General features: G+C 40.9%; 1 protein-coding gene across 4 annotated transcripts; it reads right to left on the reverse strand.

Annotated features, from left to right (window-relative positions):
- Nucleotides 1-136: 136 nt before the first annotated feature.
- NRGN (neurogranin) lies at nt 137-17,670 on the reverse strand. 4 transcript variants are annotated; one of them, XR_016282291.1, is made up of 4 exons: nt 17,392-17,670; nt 9,487-9,693; nt 7,227-7,312; nt 137-2,611 (listed from the first exon to the last, which is right to left on the reverse strand). XR_016282291.1 is itself a non-coding variant. In XM_089537633.1 (3 exons), exons 1-2 carry the CDS (start codon nt 17,404-17,406, stop codon nt 9,487-9,489), a joined length of 222 nt encoding a protein of 73 aa, XP_089393759.1. In that variant the 5' UTR covers nt 17,407-17,668; the 3' UTR covers nt 137-2,611. The 4 variants fall into 4 exon arrangements, 2 of the variants coding, with proteins under 2 accessions (XP_089393759.1, XP_089393758.1); XR_016282290.1 differs by having other exon boundaries at nt 9,477-9,693; nt 17,392-17,667; XM_089537633.1 differs by lacking the exon at nt 7,227-7,312 and having other exon boundaries at nt 17,392-17,668.
- Between the last annotated feature and the right edge of the window lie 2,833 nt (nt 17,671-20,503).

Consider the following 20,503-nt stretch of genomic DNA (forward strand, 5'->3'; position numbering starts at 1 on the left):
ATGAACTCTTGTTTCTCCAGATACTGAAATCTGCATCTTCCATTCTGAAACGGTGCCATTGCTGCTTCCATATCTCATATGCTCTCCCTGCAATAGAAGTGGAGGCCTGCCTGGTGCAGGAAGAATTAGAGAGCTCTTTAGATTATCATAACAACATTCCTTTATTAACATTTCATCTCATTAGAAGAAATCACATGCAAAAAGGAAAAAAAATCTGGAAGGAGGGATATTAGAAAAGAAGGCTGCACATATTCCTGCCTACTGTGTGAATACAGGGGAGGGGAGAAAGATGAGGTGTGCTACAGGGCAAGGCAGAGTGAGACAAGCAAGGCAAAAGGAAAGCAAAAGCATTATTAGAATGTAGTTGAATGATCAAGAAAACATTTTTTGCTTGCTATGTGCTTTTAAAATCTTCCTTATAACAAACTGATTTTTGGGAAAATTTCCAAAGGGGGGGGGGGCTGTGTTGGATTTTGCATAAAAAATAATCCCATGACAACATAAAGACTACTTGAGTATGGCTGGCATCCTGTAATAAAAGTTGCACCCTTGTAACTTTGGGGGTTCACATTAATGACCAAATGTACCCCCCCCACCTGCCTCTTAAGTCCAACTGTACTGCCAGTTGAAAGATTTCCAAGATGAGGATTGGGGTGTAGTGGGATGTGATGAGTGGCAGGACCCCTGAGGAATCCCTTCAGCTGCCAGTCTCAGTATGCCCCACATCCAGTACAGCATGGCAGTCATAATTGCATCAACAGTGCCTTTCACTGGGTTTAGAGGTAGGGTTTGAGGGGAGGGGTGGCTTTAACAGAAACAGCTATGATGGCAGAGATCCATTGTTGTGCCTATGCCAGACAATGCTTATGTGATTTTGGGGACTACATTCTCTTCAGATCCACATCCTTCACCTTACAGAAGGTGGTCCCCATGCAACTTCAGGTTTCTTTACCTGATTTTGAGAGTGCACTCTTATGCATGTTGACTCAGATGAAAGCACTATCCACTTCAATAGGCCTAGCACCCAAGTAAATAGAAGATTGCTGTCTTAAAGGAGGTAATCTTAATACATCCTTATTTCCTCAACACTGAGCACCATTTTCTGTCCTGAATTCTGTGGAGGAGCAGCTGTGGATGAGGGAAGGAAAGTGCTTTGTAGTCTTCCACTGAGAAAGGTGGATGCTAAACATAAATATCCATTGCTCCATGTTCTAGTCTTTGGGGCAGCAGCAAACACTTATGATGTCTCCATAGTTATATGTCCCAGTACTACTCCTTCCCCCTCAAAACTCATATTTTAAGCGATGCAGTGCCCCTTCCACCGACACACCCATTTCTATGGGGGATCAATGAAGAGGTATCTAGCGATTTCCTGTAGCTGGACTCGTTGTAACCAGCCTTCACAGGAACCTTCAGGAGACCTTGGGAGGTCTCTGAAGATGATATCCTTGCAGTGTGACAAGCTACATTAAAATAGCTGGAAACATCTCTTCTAATCACTGCAATGGCATGGAAATTGACGTGTTGGGGGAGGTATTGTTTAAATTGTGGATTTGAAGAGATTTGTGTCATTACATTGTCAGTAAAGAATTCTGACTTCTCAATTTTTAAGTTGAACTTATAATATTATCAGTCAATGACAGGATACCAGCCATAGCCTGTTGGTCAGTAGTAGTGCCCAAAATATCACAGATATACTTCTCTTACCATTTTCACAGCATTTTAGTAAGAGGAATTCCAGACTATACATATTAAAAGGCCTGGTAAGTAACAAGCACTAGTTACCATTTGCAGTTTTGTGTCTGTCCAATTTAGTCAGAGATTATACTGGGGCAAAATACAATGTTCGGTTATATCACCTGAAACCATAACTTGGAATCATGACTGTTTTGGAGTATAACTTTCAGAATTCATTGTTTTGGGAACTAGGATGCACACAGTCCCCCAAAATAACTTTTGCAAGCTCTGTAAGTTGAACAGCATTGCTGACTTGTAGTCTAAAAAGTATGGTTTCCATGCTTTACTTGAAACTTTATCATCTGCCACCGGATTCTGCTGTCAGTAATAGGGGAGAGAAAAGCCCGAGCTTACAAAACACAGCCTTTTCCTCCCAGTTTGTAATTTAGGGCTTTGCAGTAAATACCATAAGCATTGTTGGGATGCTGGACATAATATATTGAAGTGAACATGAAGGGTCATAAGAGTTGTAACAGGCAATGGGTTCTCCAAGTGATACATATTTTTCTTCATTATTGTACAGATGCATGGGAGGGAAGTACGTGTTTAATTTTTTAAAAAATCTGGGAATGGAAGAAAACCAAAATGTGCAAAGGATGGGGAGCACTGAGTGAATGCCAGGAAGGAATGCAGGATCTATACAACAAGAAAAAGCAGAGAATGACAACAATGGTATCTTGAAGAGAAGGAATAGAGGAAGTTGCAGTTCTGAAAAGGACAATTAAGGGGGGGAAAGATTGTGTCTCATCTATGATCAGACTCCATAGGACATCATGAGATGGTGATTGTTCTTCTGGAAGTAGAAGGTTGTTGTTCAGAGGACCAGCTAGAAATCTATCTGGATGCTGCTTCTCCATCCATTTCTTCTTTGTTGCTGCAAGAGGAAAGAGACAAATTGAACTGGCCATTTCCAGACTTTACTCAACAGCTTCCTTCCTACTACAGATGCTTCCAGAACATCCGAGGCCAAAATTTATGAGGACATACGGATGGGAACACCATTTCTCTTTCTCTCTTGGATACCTCCTTGCCAATGCTCTTTAAAGGTCCTGGATATCTCACTGAGTGTGTTAAATAGCTTCTCCTCTACTTTGAGATCTGCATTTTACAGGGAAATCAGCAGCAATCCTACAATATTAACAGCAAAACCATTTATTTCTAAGTGGAAAGACCACAACCTGAGATAATCTCCCCTAATTAGATAAAATTATAATGTGGAGAAAGAAGAAATGATTACAGAAAGAGAACCTGGTTGATTTTTTCCAGATTAGATTAAAGGAAGCCTAGGACATGTTTAGCTTTTGCTCAATCCTTGCACAAGGTGGATCTGAGGTTTATTTTTTGAATTTCACTGTTCAGTGAGAATGTCAGGTTCCTGGCAAATAGCTTGCATTGTGTCAAGCGTGGGCCCCTTGTGGTCTTCCAGATGTGGTTGGACTACAAGTTCCATCAACCCTAACCAGCCCAGTTCATTGGAACTGGTTCATTGGAGCTGTAGTCCAACAACATTTGGATGGACAGTTGCCCACCCTTATTCTATACTACTGTTAGGAAGATATGGGTCATCCCACAATCAATTTTTTTTTAATTTGGAGAGCTACTTGGAATAAAGTTATTTTTAGTGAGGATAATTTCTTTGATAGTACAGTATAAATTATGTAACTGATGACAGAGAACACACCTCAAGCTCCAGCACTTCCAATAGTTGGGTATTTTAATTTTGTTTTTCTTAACGTTCTGTATGCAAATATTTAATGTTGCCAGGTAAGTTAAAACCCAATGGCTGGCATACTGTTAATGTCATGCAAGTGTAAAAGTCCTGTGCATTAGAATTGTTCACCATAGTGCAACTGTGAGTGCACTGCAGACAGTGGCAGAAGTGGAGTTGCACATACAGCAATGTTGTGTGTTGCAGTTGTATACTGTGCACTGTGTATAACACATTGTTCATTGCCTAGTCACTGGCATGCATTGCACACTATTGATGTTCTATATGGGGGTTACGTTGGTCCAAGATATCTACATATACAACTATTTATGCTACTCTGATGGGATGTTGTGTCACGTTAGTGAGTAGGGAGCTATAAGTCTAATTCAGACATTTCAATACATTCTGCACTTCTTCCAAATATCTTGAGCCCTCTGAAATACAAACTGTGCAAAAGTCAGAAGCTGCCTTCAAATTAAGATAGAGACAAGATAAGTACCCATTTGGAGTCACATTTCTGGTTTAATCATTAGACACAGCAAGGCATTTGCCTCACCCAACAAATGACAGGGAGCAACAGCAACAGTAACAACAGCACCCTGGACATATTCCCAGCTCAACCATTAAACTATCCTTGGGCAAATCATGCTCTCAGCCTGAGATGAAGGCAATGCAAACCTTATCTGAACAACTCTAGCCAAGAAAACCCCATTTTAGGTTTCCTTAGAGTCGATACGGCCAGATAAACTGTTCTGAGCCCCTTTGCCTAGCCTGTTAATTCAGGTGCATTGGTACTCTTCTGTTGTTATTACTGGAGTACAATTTAACTGCCGGTCCATAACCCAACTGTGAAGGGACACTATTATTTCCTTAGTCACAAACATCATCTTGGGCTGCTTCTGTTATAGCAGTTGCTGGGACCCCAACAGGTATCTGAACTGGCCCTACTCCAGAACCAATAGATGAACTGTCCCTGCCATGCCATGTTTCATCCAGGAATTTCATCACAATTTTAATTTTCTATAAAGCCCCCTCAAAGACCTTGTGGGAAATATAAATGGTTGGGTCCCAGTCATCTAACACACTGCTCCTTCCCATTAGCATCTGCAAAGCCAGTGAGGGATTAGAGTGGCATCAGAGGGGGCACCAGAACTTTGTGAAGTGCCAAAAGTGAACATCACCTCTCAGAAGCCTCAGTTGGCCATGTTAATGGTCTAGGATTCTAGAAGTTAAAGACTAAAATCTGGAGGACTAACAGGTCTAAAAGTCAAAACACACCAGACATATATTTTGCTCCTTGCAAAACTGCTGTACAAAGTCCGAGAGAGCCATGTTAGCCCATTACAAGAAAAAAAAATCAACTGAAGTCATAATCAAAAGCAAGACAACATAATTTGAAATCCAATTGATTATCATGCTGTCTTGTAATCTGTAGATGAGGGTTAGTTGCCACTAATGAGCAACCCACAAGTCTGTCTGATTTTTTAGCAGCCAGGGACATTTTCTAGCTGGATGTGCTGAATCATGGATGGAATCATGGATGGAAGCCAATGTACGATGCATGATGCTTGGAAAGGACAGCAGGTTTAGGAGAGAGGCAGGAAGTACACATGAAGCTGGAGAAAGCATTTAAGAGAAAGACTCACATCTTCATTTGGGTGAAAAAGTGTAGGGGCGAAAAGGCCTTTCATTGAGGTTTCAAAAAAAAGCTTTTGCAGAGCATGTGGGGGCGTCATGGGACACTGGCTCCTGCTTTATTTTATGCCAGATGGCTGATGAGAACTACTCTTTTCCTCTAGTTTTGTAGATCTTGTTTTTGACTGTGATTCTTTTCCACTGCTCTGTTCCCCTTCATTACTGGGAGGAAAAATTATGGCAGCTGCTGGGAGATGGTACCAAGTGCTGTAGGAGAGAGAGGCATATATGCTGCATAACCTGCCTTGCAACTTCATCCCTCAAGTTTTTCCTATTTGGGATAAATCATCACGAAAGACACCCAGCAGATTATACCATGAAATTATAACCGAGTAGACACATGGATGCTACGTAAATCTTAAGAATGAAGGTTTTAAATATATAATGCATTCCAGTCAACAAAGTACTGTGATGGCCCTTGTGGCCTCTTCCAACACTATGATTCCGTGTAGTTTTATGTCATTGTCTTCTACACAGTAATCCCACAATGTGCCGATGTACACAAAAGCAAGGAGCTTCTTGCGCAGTATCTGGCTTTGATTGACTCTATTTTATGTATAATTTCCAGTATATGAGGTTTAAAAATAGCATGTGCTCATGTGTTACTAAGGAAGAAATTAAATGCAAATTCAGGTCCATCTCCTTTGGGGAGTTAATATTTCCACGCTAACATCCAGTGTGTAGGATTTGCTTGCCACATTAAAATCTAGGACACACAGAGATGATTCTTCCACACTTATATTTGAAGAGATAATTTTTTTTTGTTGTTCTTACATAAGTCAAAAAGAACAAACCAAAGTCATAATTAAACTGGGACTATTCCGTGATAGAGTTGTATTTCTAGCATGCCCTCTTCCACAGGGATCAGGCCCAATTAATACTAAAATTAATTCTTATAACTTCTTAAAATTAGGAATATACAGCAAAAGCTAAAATGAAGAACAGATGCAATGGAGGCTTCCTATCTTTCAAAAGAACATTGGATAATTAATTGTTATATATTCAGTCTCTCATTTAGAAGATTCGAAGGTCCAGTTAAAAAGGATCAAGAAACAGGTTATGGGGAAGATGTTCCTACCTAGGTCCTTGGATGTCTCTCTCTGTGTATATATGTGTGTGCCTTCCAAGTCACCTGCTTACTTATGATGAACCCATGTATTGGGTTTTCTTATGCATAGTCACTAAAAACAGCTTTAAAGGTTGGTTTAGATACTGATATTCTCGGGATCCCTGAATTAGCATGGCCTAGCATTTCCTACCTTTGAGTGGAAACACTAAACAAGATAGCAGTTGCATGACTAAAGGTATGAGGATCCAGGCCACATTAGACACATCCTAGGAGAGGTGACATCCAGTCTGGTTCTCCTCCTATTGAGGAGAACGCTGCTGCTGTCTTTGCCTCTTATGACTTGGCTCTCTCCATGAGGAGGAAGCCAGCACAGTGGAGCAAATGGAGAGGCAATGTGCACTGCTTCCAATGCCTCCTGCTACCTCTGTTCCCTGGCTGACCCCAGTAATCTTGGGTCGGTTATGTGCAAGTGGCCAGCCAGCATGTGAGGTAACAGGAGAGGACATGGGGTGAGCAATGTAGGACACCGCCATCACCCACAGTCCTTTATGGTTCTGGCAGGGTGGCAGGAGATGGCAGGCGTACAGATGAGAAAAGAAATGGGAAGAGGAAGGGCAAGCACACCCATCCTGGACTTGCTGCCACCCTGGTTCTTGTTGGGGTATTGGTAAATTTCAAAATTATTGGTATTGGTAAATTTCAGCTGCAAAGAGAGAGAGAAGCAGGAGACCAGACCCTTTTCCACAAAAAAAGATAGTTTGGTCAGCATCTTAAAAGAAACATGCAGACAACATGAAGACAAAATGGAGACCAGAAAGGTTACAAGAAACAAAATGTTAATGAAGGTTCTTAAAGACTTAGTTTGTAATGGAACATATGTAAAGTTATAATTAAACAAAAAGAGAAATAAGGAAACTGGCAAACTGTGTAATAAAGCACAAAACAACATATCCATTCTGAACCCCATCCACTAAAAGGGATATAGTATTCAGCCTGACTTGTAAATAAAACTTTTACTTTGTTTCAACAAGCAGATGTCTGGAGGGATTTCAGAAGCACAGTCCTCCCTCTGTTCTCGCGATCTTGAGACTTGTGTCGCTCATCTATACGCGAGGGACAAACGGAGGGTGAAACAATGGGGCGCATGTGGCCCGTCTTTAGTATTTGCTGGGTTTAAGATTGTATATACAGCGCTGTGTAAATTTACAGCGCTTCATAAATAAAGGTTAATAATAATAATAATAATAATAATAACAACAACAATAACCTCTGTGGATACCAGAATCCATGGACGCTCAAGTCTCATTACATACTGTGGCATAATAAACTGGTAGCCTTTCTATACAATAGCAAAATCAAGGGGTTCCCCCCCTATATTTTTAATATAATAAAAAATATTCTCAAGCCGTGTATGCTTGAATTCACTGATAAAAAATTGTGGCTGAGGGCTGACTTCTGCTTTAAATATACCCTAACGTACACTTTTCTGTGACCTCAAAGAGCAAATGGTGGCAGGGCATAACTTCTGGGGGTGGTAATGTGGATAAGTAGTCATGCTGGATAATTTTGTGGGGATGGTACTCCCCAAAGATAACTTTTTCACACACTGTGCCAGGGACCTGCTCTGGCCCACTTTTGTGCATCTATTTCTGTTTCAGTCTCCTCTTGCTTTCTACATCCACCTCCTTTTACTCCTCTGCAACCTAGCAAGTAGGCAGAAGGCCCACCCTTCTATCGCCTCGGCAGGAGAAAATTCTCTAGGCATTTGAAGAGAGAAGACAGGCTGATGATATCTTGCTAAAAGCTGCAAAGGAACAGGGGCTGGTGGGGGTGCAAGTGGCTGATCTAATTACACAGCTAATTTTGGGCGTAAGGACAACCAGTTCTTTACATTATTGCAATTTCTATTGCCAATGTTGAGAAGAGGCACAGGTGGGATTTTCCAGTTAAGAGAACTTACTTTTTCTATTTGCAACTCCCAATATGCTGTTCAATATGGCCCTGGTTCTTTCTAGCTACAAGCCCAGACCAGATGAATCTTTTGAATTGCCTCTCCCACCTCCTTCCGTTCCCAATGGTAAAGAAAACCCATAGCAGCCCTTCTAGGGACTTGACAGCCGCCACTACAAGGAAAGAGTACTGAACTGAGCACGCAGTACTGGACAGTACTACTGCCATTTCATATAGCCTCTTGCCCTGTGTTTTCTATACCCAGAAATGGCACAGCATTGAGGTGGGACCAGAGGAGCAAGTCTGATGAAACAGCTCTTAGAAAGTTAGTAGATTTGCCTATGCTCCTTTCTAGTTAACTCACCATGAAGAGGGAAGAGTGATCAAAGCTTGCCTTTCCCAGTAGGCAGAAGCAAACCACTGCAGTTTCTAGCTTGCGTATTCTTCCTCATTAAGAACTTTTTGCCATTTGCTATCCTGGTTTTCATCTATGAAGTGTTGGACAATATGTTAGATCCTGTACCAAAACTGTTTGAAATTTTATGACCTGTGGGCAAACATGGCCTTCCAGATGTTTTTGCTCTAATAATCCCATGTGTTGCTCATCATCAGTCATGGCGAGGTTTTCCATGAAAAAAAAATGTGGAAAACTACAATTGCTCTAAAACTAGTAGTAGAACATATTATGCCATTTGTATGGTAAATATCAATGATGCAGGCAATGGGAAGCTTGTCAGAAATAACGTCTTTCAAAAAAAATGTGTTAAAATACATAAGAAACCTTTAATTTATCTGTATGGTAGAGCTGATATTCTAAGACATCAAGTCCAATATCATACTATTTGGATAAACAATTGCAAAAGTGCTCACAAACAGCTTCTAACTATCAATTAAAAGATACTGCATGATTTTGCAACCCACTTGTTATATCAGAGGTGATGACTGTACAGTATTTTATGTCATGCGTTGTTATATATTTTATTCTGGATGAGCTCTTCAGGTCTAAATGTATTATAAATATCTGTTAAGAAGTAAGTTTCAGAATCCTGTCTCCTGAACAGATTTTCATGTGATTGGAAAAAAGACGTGGTAGAGCAACATGAGAGTATTCGAAGTGGATGATTCTGCTCATAAAATGTCATGAATGAGACAGAAAAGCCTGCACAATTTTTAAAAAATCATCATCTGGAATGGACACCTGTTAGGCTTGAAGATAACAAAGACCTGTATTCTGAAGGTATATCGAAATATGAACAAACTGTTTTTCTCAGTTTCCAACCTGACTAAGCAAAGAAGCTGGGGCCGATACTTCCGTACCTGGACATACTTAGTCTCCATTACGTAGGTCCCCCGCACGATTGCTGCTTGTGGCCTCCGGATCCTTGCTTTTGCGTTCTATTTCACCACCTTTAATCTTCTTCCTGGTCATATGCCCACGGAAACTGGCTTGGATCTTGGCAGCCGCTGCATTGGCATCAGGGTCATCCAGTGGAATGTCCAAGATGTCTTCATCAAGCTTAGTGCAAGACCCTTCCTATGACAAGAGATAAGAAAACAAAATTAACACCAGGAGTCCACGTCATATCGGCTTACTACTGCCTTTTGGGAAGCCTTAAGAGGAAGACCCAGTTGAGTAGGGGCTCATTCATTCTACACAATTTAGTAGTCTGACTGTCCTTTAACTTCCATTATAATTTCCTATTGAGTTACAGTTTACAGTTTAGGGAGATGATATTTAGAACACCAGGCTATCCCAGGATTCCATAGGATGAAACCAAGGCTACTAAACTGGAACTACAGTGCTATAATTGAGACTGTATTGAAAGCGTGGCCATTCCTTTGGCAAGCAATGAGAACGGAGCAGGTAAGGAAGTGCAGAAGTTATCAATACCATCTGACATGACATGTTTCATAAAAGACCTAATTTGCTCATCTGCCATACTGGCCGGTCTGCAGTGCAAGAAGTAAATAAAGCATTCCTGACAACTTTCTGGTCTTATTAATTTTGGAAGGTTTTAATACGAGATACGGCTGGCAAGGTTACTTGTGGTATAGAAGATCAGAAGCCAACAAAGAATTTAATCATCATATTGTAAGAAGATCTCTACTAACAATCTGGAGTAAAATCAAAACAAAATTTTACAACCTGTTACCATGATGGCTATCTCCATAAGAAGCATAGAAAATTGAACTAGCAACACAATCGGAAAGAACTCTAAAATACGAAGATTTAATCAAATCGGAATGAACGAAATCAATATTAAAAACAAGTAAGGAATTGGAAGATAATAGGAATAGATGTTATTGGTTCCCGTATCAGCAAATCAGCGAATGATTCAAAATAGACTTAAAATTGGAAGGTTTTTTGTAAAACTGAGAATGATTTAGATGAGATATTACTAAAATCAAATAAATCCGCAATCTCTAAATTATATACAGGCCTTCAGAAAAGAAAATGGTGGAAGGGAGGGGAGTTGAATCAAAGAAAATCTCAACGTGACAATAAATTTGGACATGGATAAATATCTGAAGATGCAATATATGTAACATGCATTTTTGAAGGTTTTTGAATATTGATGTCAAATTTAATAACTCTGGAGCAAAATGGATTCGCAAGAAATTCAGGATGGAATTCTGGGTTTGGAGAGTTATGACGATGTTCCAGAAGAAGTGCAAGGAAAGGTAGATCTGAAGTTCGAATGTGGTCTCCTCTCCCTCCTTTACTCCCTCTGTTCAATCTACCTATCATGTCAGTCTCACTCTTCTGGTAGGATTTTGTCTTCTTTAGCCAGGCAGTAAAATCCCAAAATTGATTGATATGCAAATCATTTTGTTCCTTGCACCAGGTATGCTATTTTGAGATGCAATGTCCACTTAATTAAACTGCAGTTTTGAAAAATTTGTTGAGATCCTGCCCTGCTCTTTCTTTAAGTGACTGCCATGTTGGTTGGCTAGCCATGCCCCCCTATGATACAGTAATTCTAAGGGGAAAAATTAAAAGAAAAGAAGTGGAAATAAATCTGAGGTAGTACAACACCTCAGCAAACCACACACAACCCACTGGGGGAAAATAAAACTTTAGAAGAGCCTAGTGCAGATCTAAGCATTCACTACAAACAGCCACTCCCCAAAAAAGAATGGAATGCATTGACAGAAAAGTAATGGCAACCTGCAAAACCTTGTAAGAACTCACACTTACACCAGTCTGGGAGAACTGTCAGTAACACTGGATTCATCTCCTTGAGAGTTTATGTGACAACAAAGTGGTGTAGCCTTTAGATGCTGAAAGAGTAGTTGTTACTTTGAAGGAAGTGTATTGGCTACAAGATATGGCTGACCTGTTTTCTGATAGTATTTAATAATTAAGAGGATGGATCAAGTACCTATAATTACACTGCAGATACAATAACCCTCCTCATATCCTATTGCTTTTGTCTAATGGATGGAACAAACTGATAAGCTGCCTGTAACTTGCCAGACCATAAGATAGTTGATCAACTAGATCTTTGCTCTACTTTCACCTCCATAGTCTGTGATTCTCTACCACCTCTTCCTACAATCACCTTATCTAGACTGCCGTTCCCTGAATGGTTGTTCCTATAACAATAAGTTGTTTGGACGCCACTAGCAAATTATCTTGCTCTATTCTCTGCCATGGTGAAGTGTGACTTGCAGATACCTGGAGATCAAACCTTTCTTAGAGGTGCGGGAGTTGGCCGAGATGGTATTTTGGTCAGTTAGCAATCCCATTTCATGGTTGGATACTCCATGGTGCCTATTCCAGGTTTTGGCAGTCTTTGGGCTAGAAGTCCTCAGTTGCCTTTCTTGATCCATATCTTCCTAAAGACTGTAATGGATGCTATTTAGGAATGGGGTAGGGGTGGGCCTCTAGTCTTCCATAAGCTTTGGACTGCAACTCCTATCTGTCCCAGCCATTATAGTATGGGATTATGGGAGTTGTAGTACAAAACATTTGAGGAACCAAAGGATAGTCACACTTGCTTTGAGCCCTGTACTGTACAATACTGTACTGGTGCCCTAAGAGATGTAAGTAAAAAACAAAATCCATGGACCATGTCAGGCTCCCAACCATGCCACCCCATGGCACTCTTCTCTGCCCATGGCACACTGAGAAATTTATGACTTGGAGAGGTCCCTCTTTGTTTAGGTCAGCCATCCCCAGCTTTGTATCTGCCAGATGTGTTGGACTGCAACTCTAATAATGGCCAGCCAGCAGAGTCTAAAACGGTGGAGTATGATATGAACTGGAATCCAAAACTTTTGGAAGATATCAGATTGAAGAAGGATAGTTAGGAGACAGGAGTTGCTTCTTGGTATTTCAAGGAGTTATGTGATATCTGCTCTTATATTTCAAACCTATACAACATTATATACAGCACTGGCTCGCAAGTCTGTTTCTGGCTGTCATCCCTCCAGATTAGACTGCCCTTTTTTCTAGAAAAAGGAGGATGAATTGCCTCCCCTGGGAGCCTCTAAAAAAGGCAATGGGCCTGTATAGGTTTCAGGTCCCGCATTTCCAGCTCATCATAAAAGTTAATTTAAAAGATGCGCACTTTTCAGAAGCAAACTGTTTTTCATATTTCTCAATATTTCAGATGAAAACTGAGAGATGTGTGGCCAAGCAACATCAGAGTGTGGTCAAGATGACAAAGGTTATTAAGGAAGAACACACAAGCTAGCAGAGGCTGCAGTCATTTGCTTTTTGCCCTAGGTTATAGAAAAGGACAAGATACTTCCACTTCTCCTTTCCCCCCCCACTACTGAGTTGACCGATTTCAAACTACTTTTCCACTTTAAACTCATCTTGCAGCAACGGAAGTAAGCTGAGGACAAATAGGAATAGGGAGAACGAGGGGGGGAAACTGGAACATTTTAAAAGCAGTTGAAAAAGTGGGACAACAAAGGATTAATCAGGATTGACCCTACCAAACCAAGACAGTTGGAGGGTGTGCTTTTTTATGTTGTTGTTGTTGTTGTTGTTGGCAACAATCTGTGTGGTTTATGTTGGGTTCTGTGTGCATAAAAATAGGTCCCCAAATCCAATGCACTGGTCCAACTCGCTATACAGCCTTGTAGAGCACACCAACAGCCTCCATGCGAAGCCATAGCTGGCCTTCAAGGCAGGCACAGTTTTATGTACATGACATCTGTTGGCAGTGGAAGTGGGAGAAGTGGAAGGAGAGGCACTACAAGGTTGTGCTTTCTGATTTTGATCTCACTTAATGCAATGAAATATGACTCTTCCATCTCTTAATTGAAATTGCTGAAAACAAACCCACATCCTCTGGGAACTAAACATTTCCTGGGTTGGCAAGGATGATTGTGGGGAAGTTCCTCTGTGGACAGGGAGAGGGATGAATTTCTGGGTCAGGCCTTTAATAATGAATTCAGGCTTCCTCTTTATACTAATGGGCTACTTCTGACATTACACTGTAAACACAAATAGCTGGCAGTCTCATATGCCTAAATACACAATGCAGGGATTCAAATGAGGATGGCTGAACTCTCTCCGTTATGAACATCAAGGTTTCGATCTGATTCTAGCTATGCGATGAGAAATAGCCAAGACGTGATGGAGAAAGTGTCGCAAAATTAGTTTCAGAAGGTTCAAAGTCACAACCAGAACTCCACTAGGCAGGGGATGTCAATATTTGCCAGTATTTTTAATGCAAACAGCCGCATACCATCCAACTGGTCATATACGGCAATCGGGCCATTCTTGTAACATCTTTACTCTCAGACCAAGTTGTCCTCTTGATTCCAGCGCCAGAGAAATACCTAAAGGGGGGGGGGGCAAAATGAGGGCATTGCCTTCCTAATAAGCATTCTGCCCCCATAAATTACACTTTCATTCAGTCCCAAAATATCTAGCATTGCAATAACTTAGAACTTCAGACAAGCATTTAGAAATACAGTTTTTGTATCCAAAAAAAGGAACAGGGGAAGTTACCAAGGGAATGCAAACCAAGAAAATCTGACATGTGAACCATTTTCAGTGTCTTACCCCCAGAAGTGCTAGAAATCTAGGGACTGAAAGAAAATTTTGTGAGGGTGGGGAATTATTACTGAGGCAATGCCAACACCCCCAAGCTACACCTTTGTCCACCATCTAGGCCTGGCACATAAAGGTGCATTATATAACCCTGCGGCCATATTGGAAGACAGAAGTAGACATTGTGGGGCACCCCAAAGCAATAGCAATAGCAAGTACATTTCTATACCACTTATCGGTACATTTAAGCACTCCCTAAGCGGTTTACAAAGTGTAAGCTAATTGCCCCCAACAATCTGGGTACTCATTTTAGCGACATCAGAAGAATGCAATCCTGAGTTGAGCTTGAGCCCTTTCGCTGGTATTGAACTCGCAGCCTTGTGGTTTTCAGTGAATGGCTGCAGTATAGACATTTAACCACTGCACCACCAGGGCCTTTTTAAAAGCTTCTTGGTCCTGCTCCTTCTTGTTGATGTGCTCAAAAGAGAGCCAGTGTAGTCTAGTGGCTTGAGTGCTGGATCAGACAGTGAAAATAACCGGGGTTGAATCTTTGTTGTTCACATGTATTTTGAATGCATACAATAAAGTTTAGGGGAGCTGCCAAAAAAACTCTCTTAATCTGCGATAATTGATGCTGGGGGTGGTGGTGTTTCCAAGTTTTTAAAAAAATATTCACATTCTCAGCTGTGTGAATAACCAATGCAAATACACACCTTGAATGTGCTTCAGATACATTTGGATCATTGACTCCATCTTTATTCAAATGCTACCAAACTTGAACTCGCAGAGATGTGGTTCCATAGTGTGCACAACAAACCCGAAATACTAGTTAAAGGTGTACCAGAACAAAGAAAAACACTGTTCTCTAAAAATGACTGTCCCATTGTGTTATCCACAGTTCAAAAAAGACCTCACTGGTTGATGAATATGAAATAGAATATTCTGCATCAGGCCTTTAATGTTCCTGCATCTGAAGTTACCTACAGGAGCACAGGAGCCAAGATGATGCCTACATCCACCCAGATTTTTCATCTCAATCATGGTAGTCAGGACTGAATCCTGAAAAAGACACAACTTAAAAATTCTGCACTAAAATTAATAAAGTTGTCAACAATTCAACAAAGGCAGAAACAGGGGATCATATTAATTGAGAATGGCTCATCAGAATAGTTTGTACTCCGTATTCTCTTACTAACAGGATATTTGAACATGCAGAAGGACAGGTGGAGAATTACAGGCCTTTCTAGGGGCTCCAATCTGGCCTGGATCCCTGGATTTTCATACTCCTTTGCCATTACATCATCACTGTGCAGTTTTCCATGTTTTATACATCCCCCTCCCCTTCCCAAACACAGAAATGACTCTCTGAAGGGTTAGTTACTGGAAATTAGAATTTTATGCTAAAATATATTAATACAGTTGGCCCTTGGTATCCTTGGGGGATCTGTTTCAGACCCCCCTGCAGATACCAAAATCCATGGATGCTTAAGTCCACATTGTCCCCAATGGCGGAACAGCCATGCAGCCACACCACCATTATAGACAATGGAACTTTGATGGTGCCGTGGGCATGTGGTTGCGCTGCCATTAGTGACCGCCCCCACTATCCCAGTGATGGAGCATGAACAACTGGACTTGTCTCTAACGGCAGCATGGCCATGTGCATGCACCACCATTGGGGACATGGGCCTGCCATCCGTGGATGGTTGCAAGTCCGCAGATACAGAGGGAGGACTGTATTTTTTATATCATCCTTTAGCCTTTGGCCCACTTTCCACTGGAATATGGCTCTCCTAGAATCCCATAGAGTTGAAAGAGACCATAACATCTCCAAGCCCCTTCCAAGCAGGAATACACACTGAAAGCTCTCCCAACAAGTGACCATTCAAATGACCTCTGCTTAAAATCCTCCAAAGAAGAAAACTCCCCCACAATGGAAGACCTTCTTAAAGTCAAACTCTTCTCTTGTAATTTGAATCCATTGCTCCATGTCACGGTCTTTGGAGCAACAGAAAACAAGCTTGCTCCATCCTCAATATGACATCCCTTGAAACCTGGAACTTTTCTGAAATGGAATTCAACCCTTGGGTCAATAAAGATCCCACAACCTTGTTGTTTGGGGCTGGTGGGAGTTGTAATTCAGAATCATCAGCTTATCGGTTTGTTCCATCCAGAGTGCTGTGGAATCATGTATTCCTCCAGATGTTGTAGTACATTACCTTTCTCAGCAGTCCAAGCCAGCATAGCCAATGGTGTGGAATGCTGGGAGTTGAAACCCAACATCATCTGGGAGATGCATGATTCCCAGTCTGACATGGTGCCAGCATAGGAAAGGCTCAAGAATGAAATGACATGTGTTTGTGTGTTAAACATCACAGTTCATGCTTTCCTCCCTTTTACATCCAGTCTTTGTGTTCTTTTGCCATCAAAAGTACAAATCTGCTTAAGGTTCCATAGTCCAAAGTTCAACATGTTCATGAGTGAGCTGACCTGAATTAAAGCCTTGATCCCTGCTTTTAGTACCAGTTTCTGCCTGTTCTTCATTCTCAGTTCCTTAAATAAAAGGCACAGTTTCCCTTTCCCTCTCTCTTTCTCCCTGGCACAGCAACAAGAAATAAGCAGCAACTCCCACACATAAACTAACAGTCTGCTGGTCCTATTATTTCATGTTCAGTATTCTGGCAACTAGAAAATGCTGTGCCATGCAGAGAAGAGCTGCCTTAAAGATCTCAAAAGGCATCATTGGGAAAAACACACACGCAAAGATAAACTAAAAAGTAAAAGCATACAAACAGTTCAAACCAAGGCAGAAGCATGGGTAGAATGAGTTCTTCCGATACAAAACCGTGTCCAATATGTCACTGAGTTCAGATAAACAGTGCCTCCTAGTAAGAGCCGATCAGTTCCTTTCTTGCCTCCTATCTGTTCCCCCACTTATCCCTCAAGAAGGGAAGTTCATAAACTCGAAGGAAAGCCAGGAGATTCTACATTCCCTCACTATATAAATAGGAGCTCAGAATATTCAATTCTACCCGCACAGTCCAGTAGAATCACAGCTTGCTCTTTTATGCATCCATAAAACGAAGAGTTACATGACAATCTACCTTTGGCATCTTAAGTTCAGTCTTTCCCAACAACCTCTTGCATTCCTGTACACCTCACAATGACACATACGCACACAACTATATGGAAATACATAATATACAGGCATGTACGTACATTACAGCAGTCCATCCTGGATGCTAACAGGAGGTTGTGCCACACTAAGAAGGCAGAGAGATGCTTTCTGCTCCACTCAATGAGAACTTGCTGTCCTTTTCCCTGTCCTTTTTGATCAGCGCTTTCTGCTGGTGCTGAAGTTGTGTACAGCTTCTTGCCTACGTAACCCAGTTACTCGCAGCTAGGGAGAGCCTATAAGACCTACTCAAACTGCTCGAGTTCTTCTCCTGCTTTCTAATTTCTCTCACACACTCTCACTTGCTTGTTCCAGCTTATTTTACAGCAACTCCCCTTGCTTCTAAATGCTTAAAGAGACAGACAGCCTAGTATGAAGCCCTCGGCATACCATAAAAACACACTGTGAACCACAAATAGTAGCCAGCACTGCACGGCCAGTTCTGCAGTTCTCTTTCATTAGAGATAGACCTCCCATCCAAAAATGGAATTTGGGGTACTTTCAATATTAATGGAGATTTGGTCCAAAAATATCGCCTGAAGGCACCTCATCCTTGCTGAGTCTAGAACTTAATTGGAGGAGCTGAAAACACACTGCTTTGAGTTCCACAGTGGAAGTAGTGGGCCATAAATATACTGTATATACTCATGTAAAAGTAAAGGTATTCCCCATTGACAAGGTTGTCAAGTCGTGTCCGACCACAGGGGCGAGTGCTCATCTCTGTTACTAAGACAAAGAGCCAGCGTTGTCAGAGACTAGTCTGTGATGATGTGGCCAGCATGACTGCACAGAACACTGTTTACCTTCCCACCAGAGTGGTATCTGTTTATCTACTTGCATTTGCATGCTTTCAAATTGCTAGGTTGACATACGTGTCAGTTGACCTATCCATGGGTCAATGTAAGAATTGTACTTTGGCTCTTGCAAAAACAAAGGAACCATCCTCTGGTGCAAGGCAAGAATATAACCTGTCCTTGTAGCGCTGTCTCCACTCCTTGAACCAGCCTTTAGGTTGAGCACAAACAGTCATGCCTGCTTGAATTGTGAAACTTCTTTGGCATTGTCTTCCTTTGCTTCTTCTTTTTGTTAAATGGTCCAATTTTTTTCCCTTTGACTTATCTATGGGTCATATCAAAATCCATAATTTTAGCCTCCAAGCCTGCCCTCAAATTATACATAAGGTTAACTTGTAGTTGAGTATATATGGCAATCATTGGTGGCCGTTCATTCCTCTTATTTGCGAATTTGCCATATTCGCAGGGGTCCTGTTCCCCTAACCCCCATGAATCCAGAGATATGACTGTATGGGTAAAACTAATATGTGTAAAACTAATTTAAAAATTTACCCAAATAAGTAAAGAAATATGTTTCTAGATAATGAAACAGTCCACAAGAACTTAGAAAGGAATCCCGTGATCACTAAAAGTCAATGTGGTTTTCTCAAATACAAGTCATGCCAAACTAATCTTGATGATTTTACAATTATTTTTAATTGTAAATTTTAAATTTGAATTATAAATGTGGATTGTTCTAACACATGTGTGTCTTGTTTGCTTTTTTAAACTGGGGCTTGTTTTTAACTGATCTTGTGCATTTGTTGGCCTGTTGTTGTTCCCATCCCAATCCATGCAGAGAGGCAGATAAGAAAAAATAATAGCAACAACAACAACAACAACAGTCTCTTTTTGATAGAGTTACAAGTTTGGTAAATGAATGGAATGCTGCTAATGTAATGTATCTTGATTTCAGTAAGGCCTTTGACAAAGTATCCCATGATATCATTACAAAAAAGGTAGGAAAATGTGGGCTGTAGAATGCAATGGTCTGTTCACCAGTGGATTACGGTTCAACAGAGTATGGTGGAATCTCCTTCTTTGGAAGTTTTTAAGCTGAGGATGGATGGCCACCTGTCAGGAGACTTTTGATTGTGTATTCCTGCATGCAAAAAATCTCATGTTTCCCCCTGTTCCTATGATTAAAAAAAAAAGCAATATCAAGTTAAAATGAATATAGATTGCTGCCCTTTTGTGACCTACAAAATTCTGCTGTCTGAGATAGTGGCTTCATCTTGTGCAATGGGAGGGCTGGTCCTATCTTTGGACACTTTGGGCACCTGTCCAAGTTGCCCTGTGCTTACAGTGCCAGCTGTATGGTGACACTGTTGGAACAGACAAATATCTTATAATGGGTTAATCTCATAAAAAATCAATTTTCCAATCACAATTGCTGCCTTTAAATAATAATAATAATAATAATAATAATAATAATAATAATCTTTCTTCATGCTAGTGCCCTCCGGATGTGTTGCGAACGGCTGTTCCCTTCACTCTACCATCTAATGCTGACTGGTGGGGGGCAATGGGGGGCATTCTTGAGGTGCCAGCATAAGGCAGGTCCTTTATATAGTTCGATATTTGATATCTGACGTCGGACATACATTATCTTATTAGGATTCGAATCAGCATTCGTACAAGGAATTCAGTTTCAGCTCAGTCTCTGATATGAGCCCTTATTGCTGCGATGACCTGTGTATTGAAACCCATTCTGAGAAAGGAGGGCATGTATGTGTGAATTTCTGTGCCTGTCTGCAAGTGTAGCAAGAGGGTGAGAATTAGCACAGCTCAGCTGTGTGTTTTTCCCCATCTGAGCTCCCTGCCTACATTTTAAAAATTGCTTCTATAAAATAACAGTTTGGAGGTTGCTAAGCAACCTTACAATGCTCCCACTCCTTCTTGCAGCGCTTGCATGGCTTGTCTTATTGCCAAAGGACTTATTTTTCCAAATATCTTTGCACTAACAGGTGCTGGGATTTATAAGGGCATTTAAATTGGCCTGAAATTTGAAACAAAAACAATTGGAAGATGTACTCTCTATTTGAAAGACTGGTGCAAACTAGTGAGCATATTTTACGAGACATAAGCAGAAGTATGATTTTTGTGTTTGTGTTTTGATGCTTGTTTTTGCATTGATCCCGTGCTTTATCGTATGTTTTAACATATGCTATTAGTCACCTTGAAGATAGTTTTATACTGAGAAACAGAATAGAAATCTGTTTAATATGTACATGAATAAATAAGGGCATACTGTACAAAGAAACTTGTCGGATGAGACCAAAGATCCGCCTATTACAACCTGTTGACAAATGTTTTCCTCTTC

Source organism: Sceloporus occidentalis, unplaced genomic scaffold (assembly GCF_023333645.1).
Source record: "Sceloporus occidentalis isolate IW3139 unplaced genomic scaffold, rSceOcc1.0.p SCAF_9, whole genome shotgun sequence".
Lineage (NCBI taxonomy): Eukaryota > Metazoa > Chordata > Lepidosauria > Squamata > Phrynosomatidae > Sceloporus > Sceloporus occidentalis.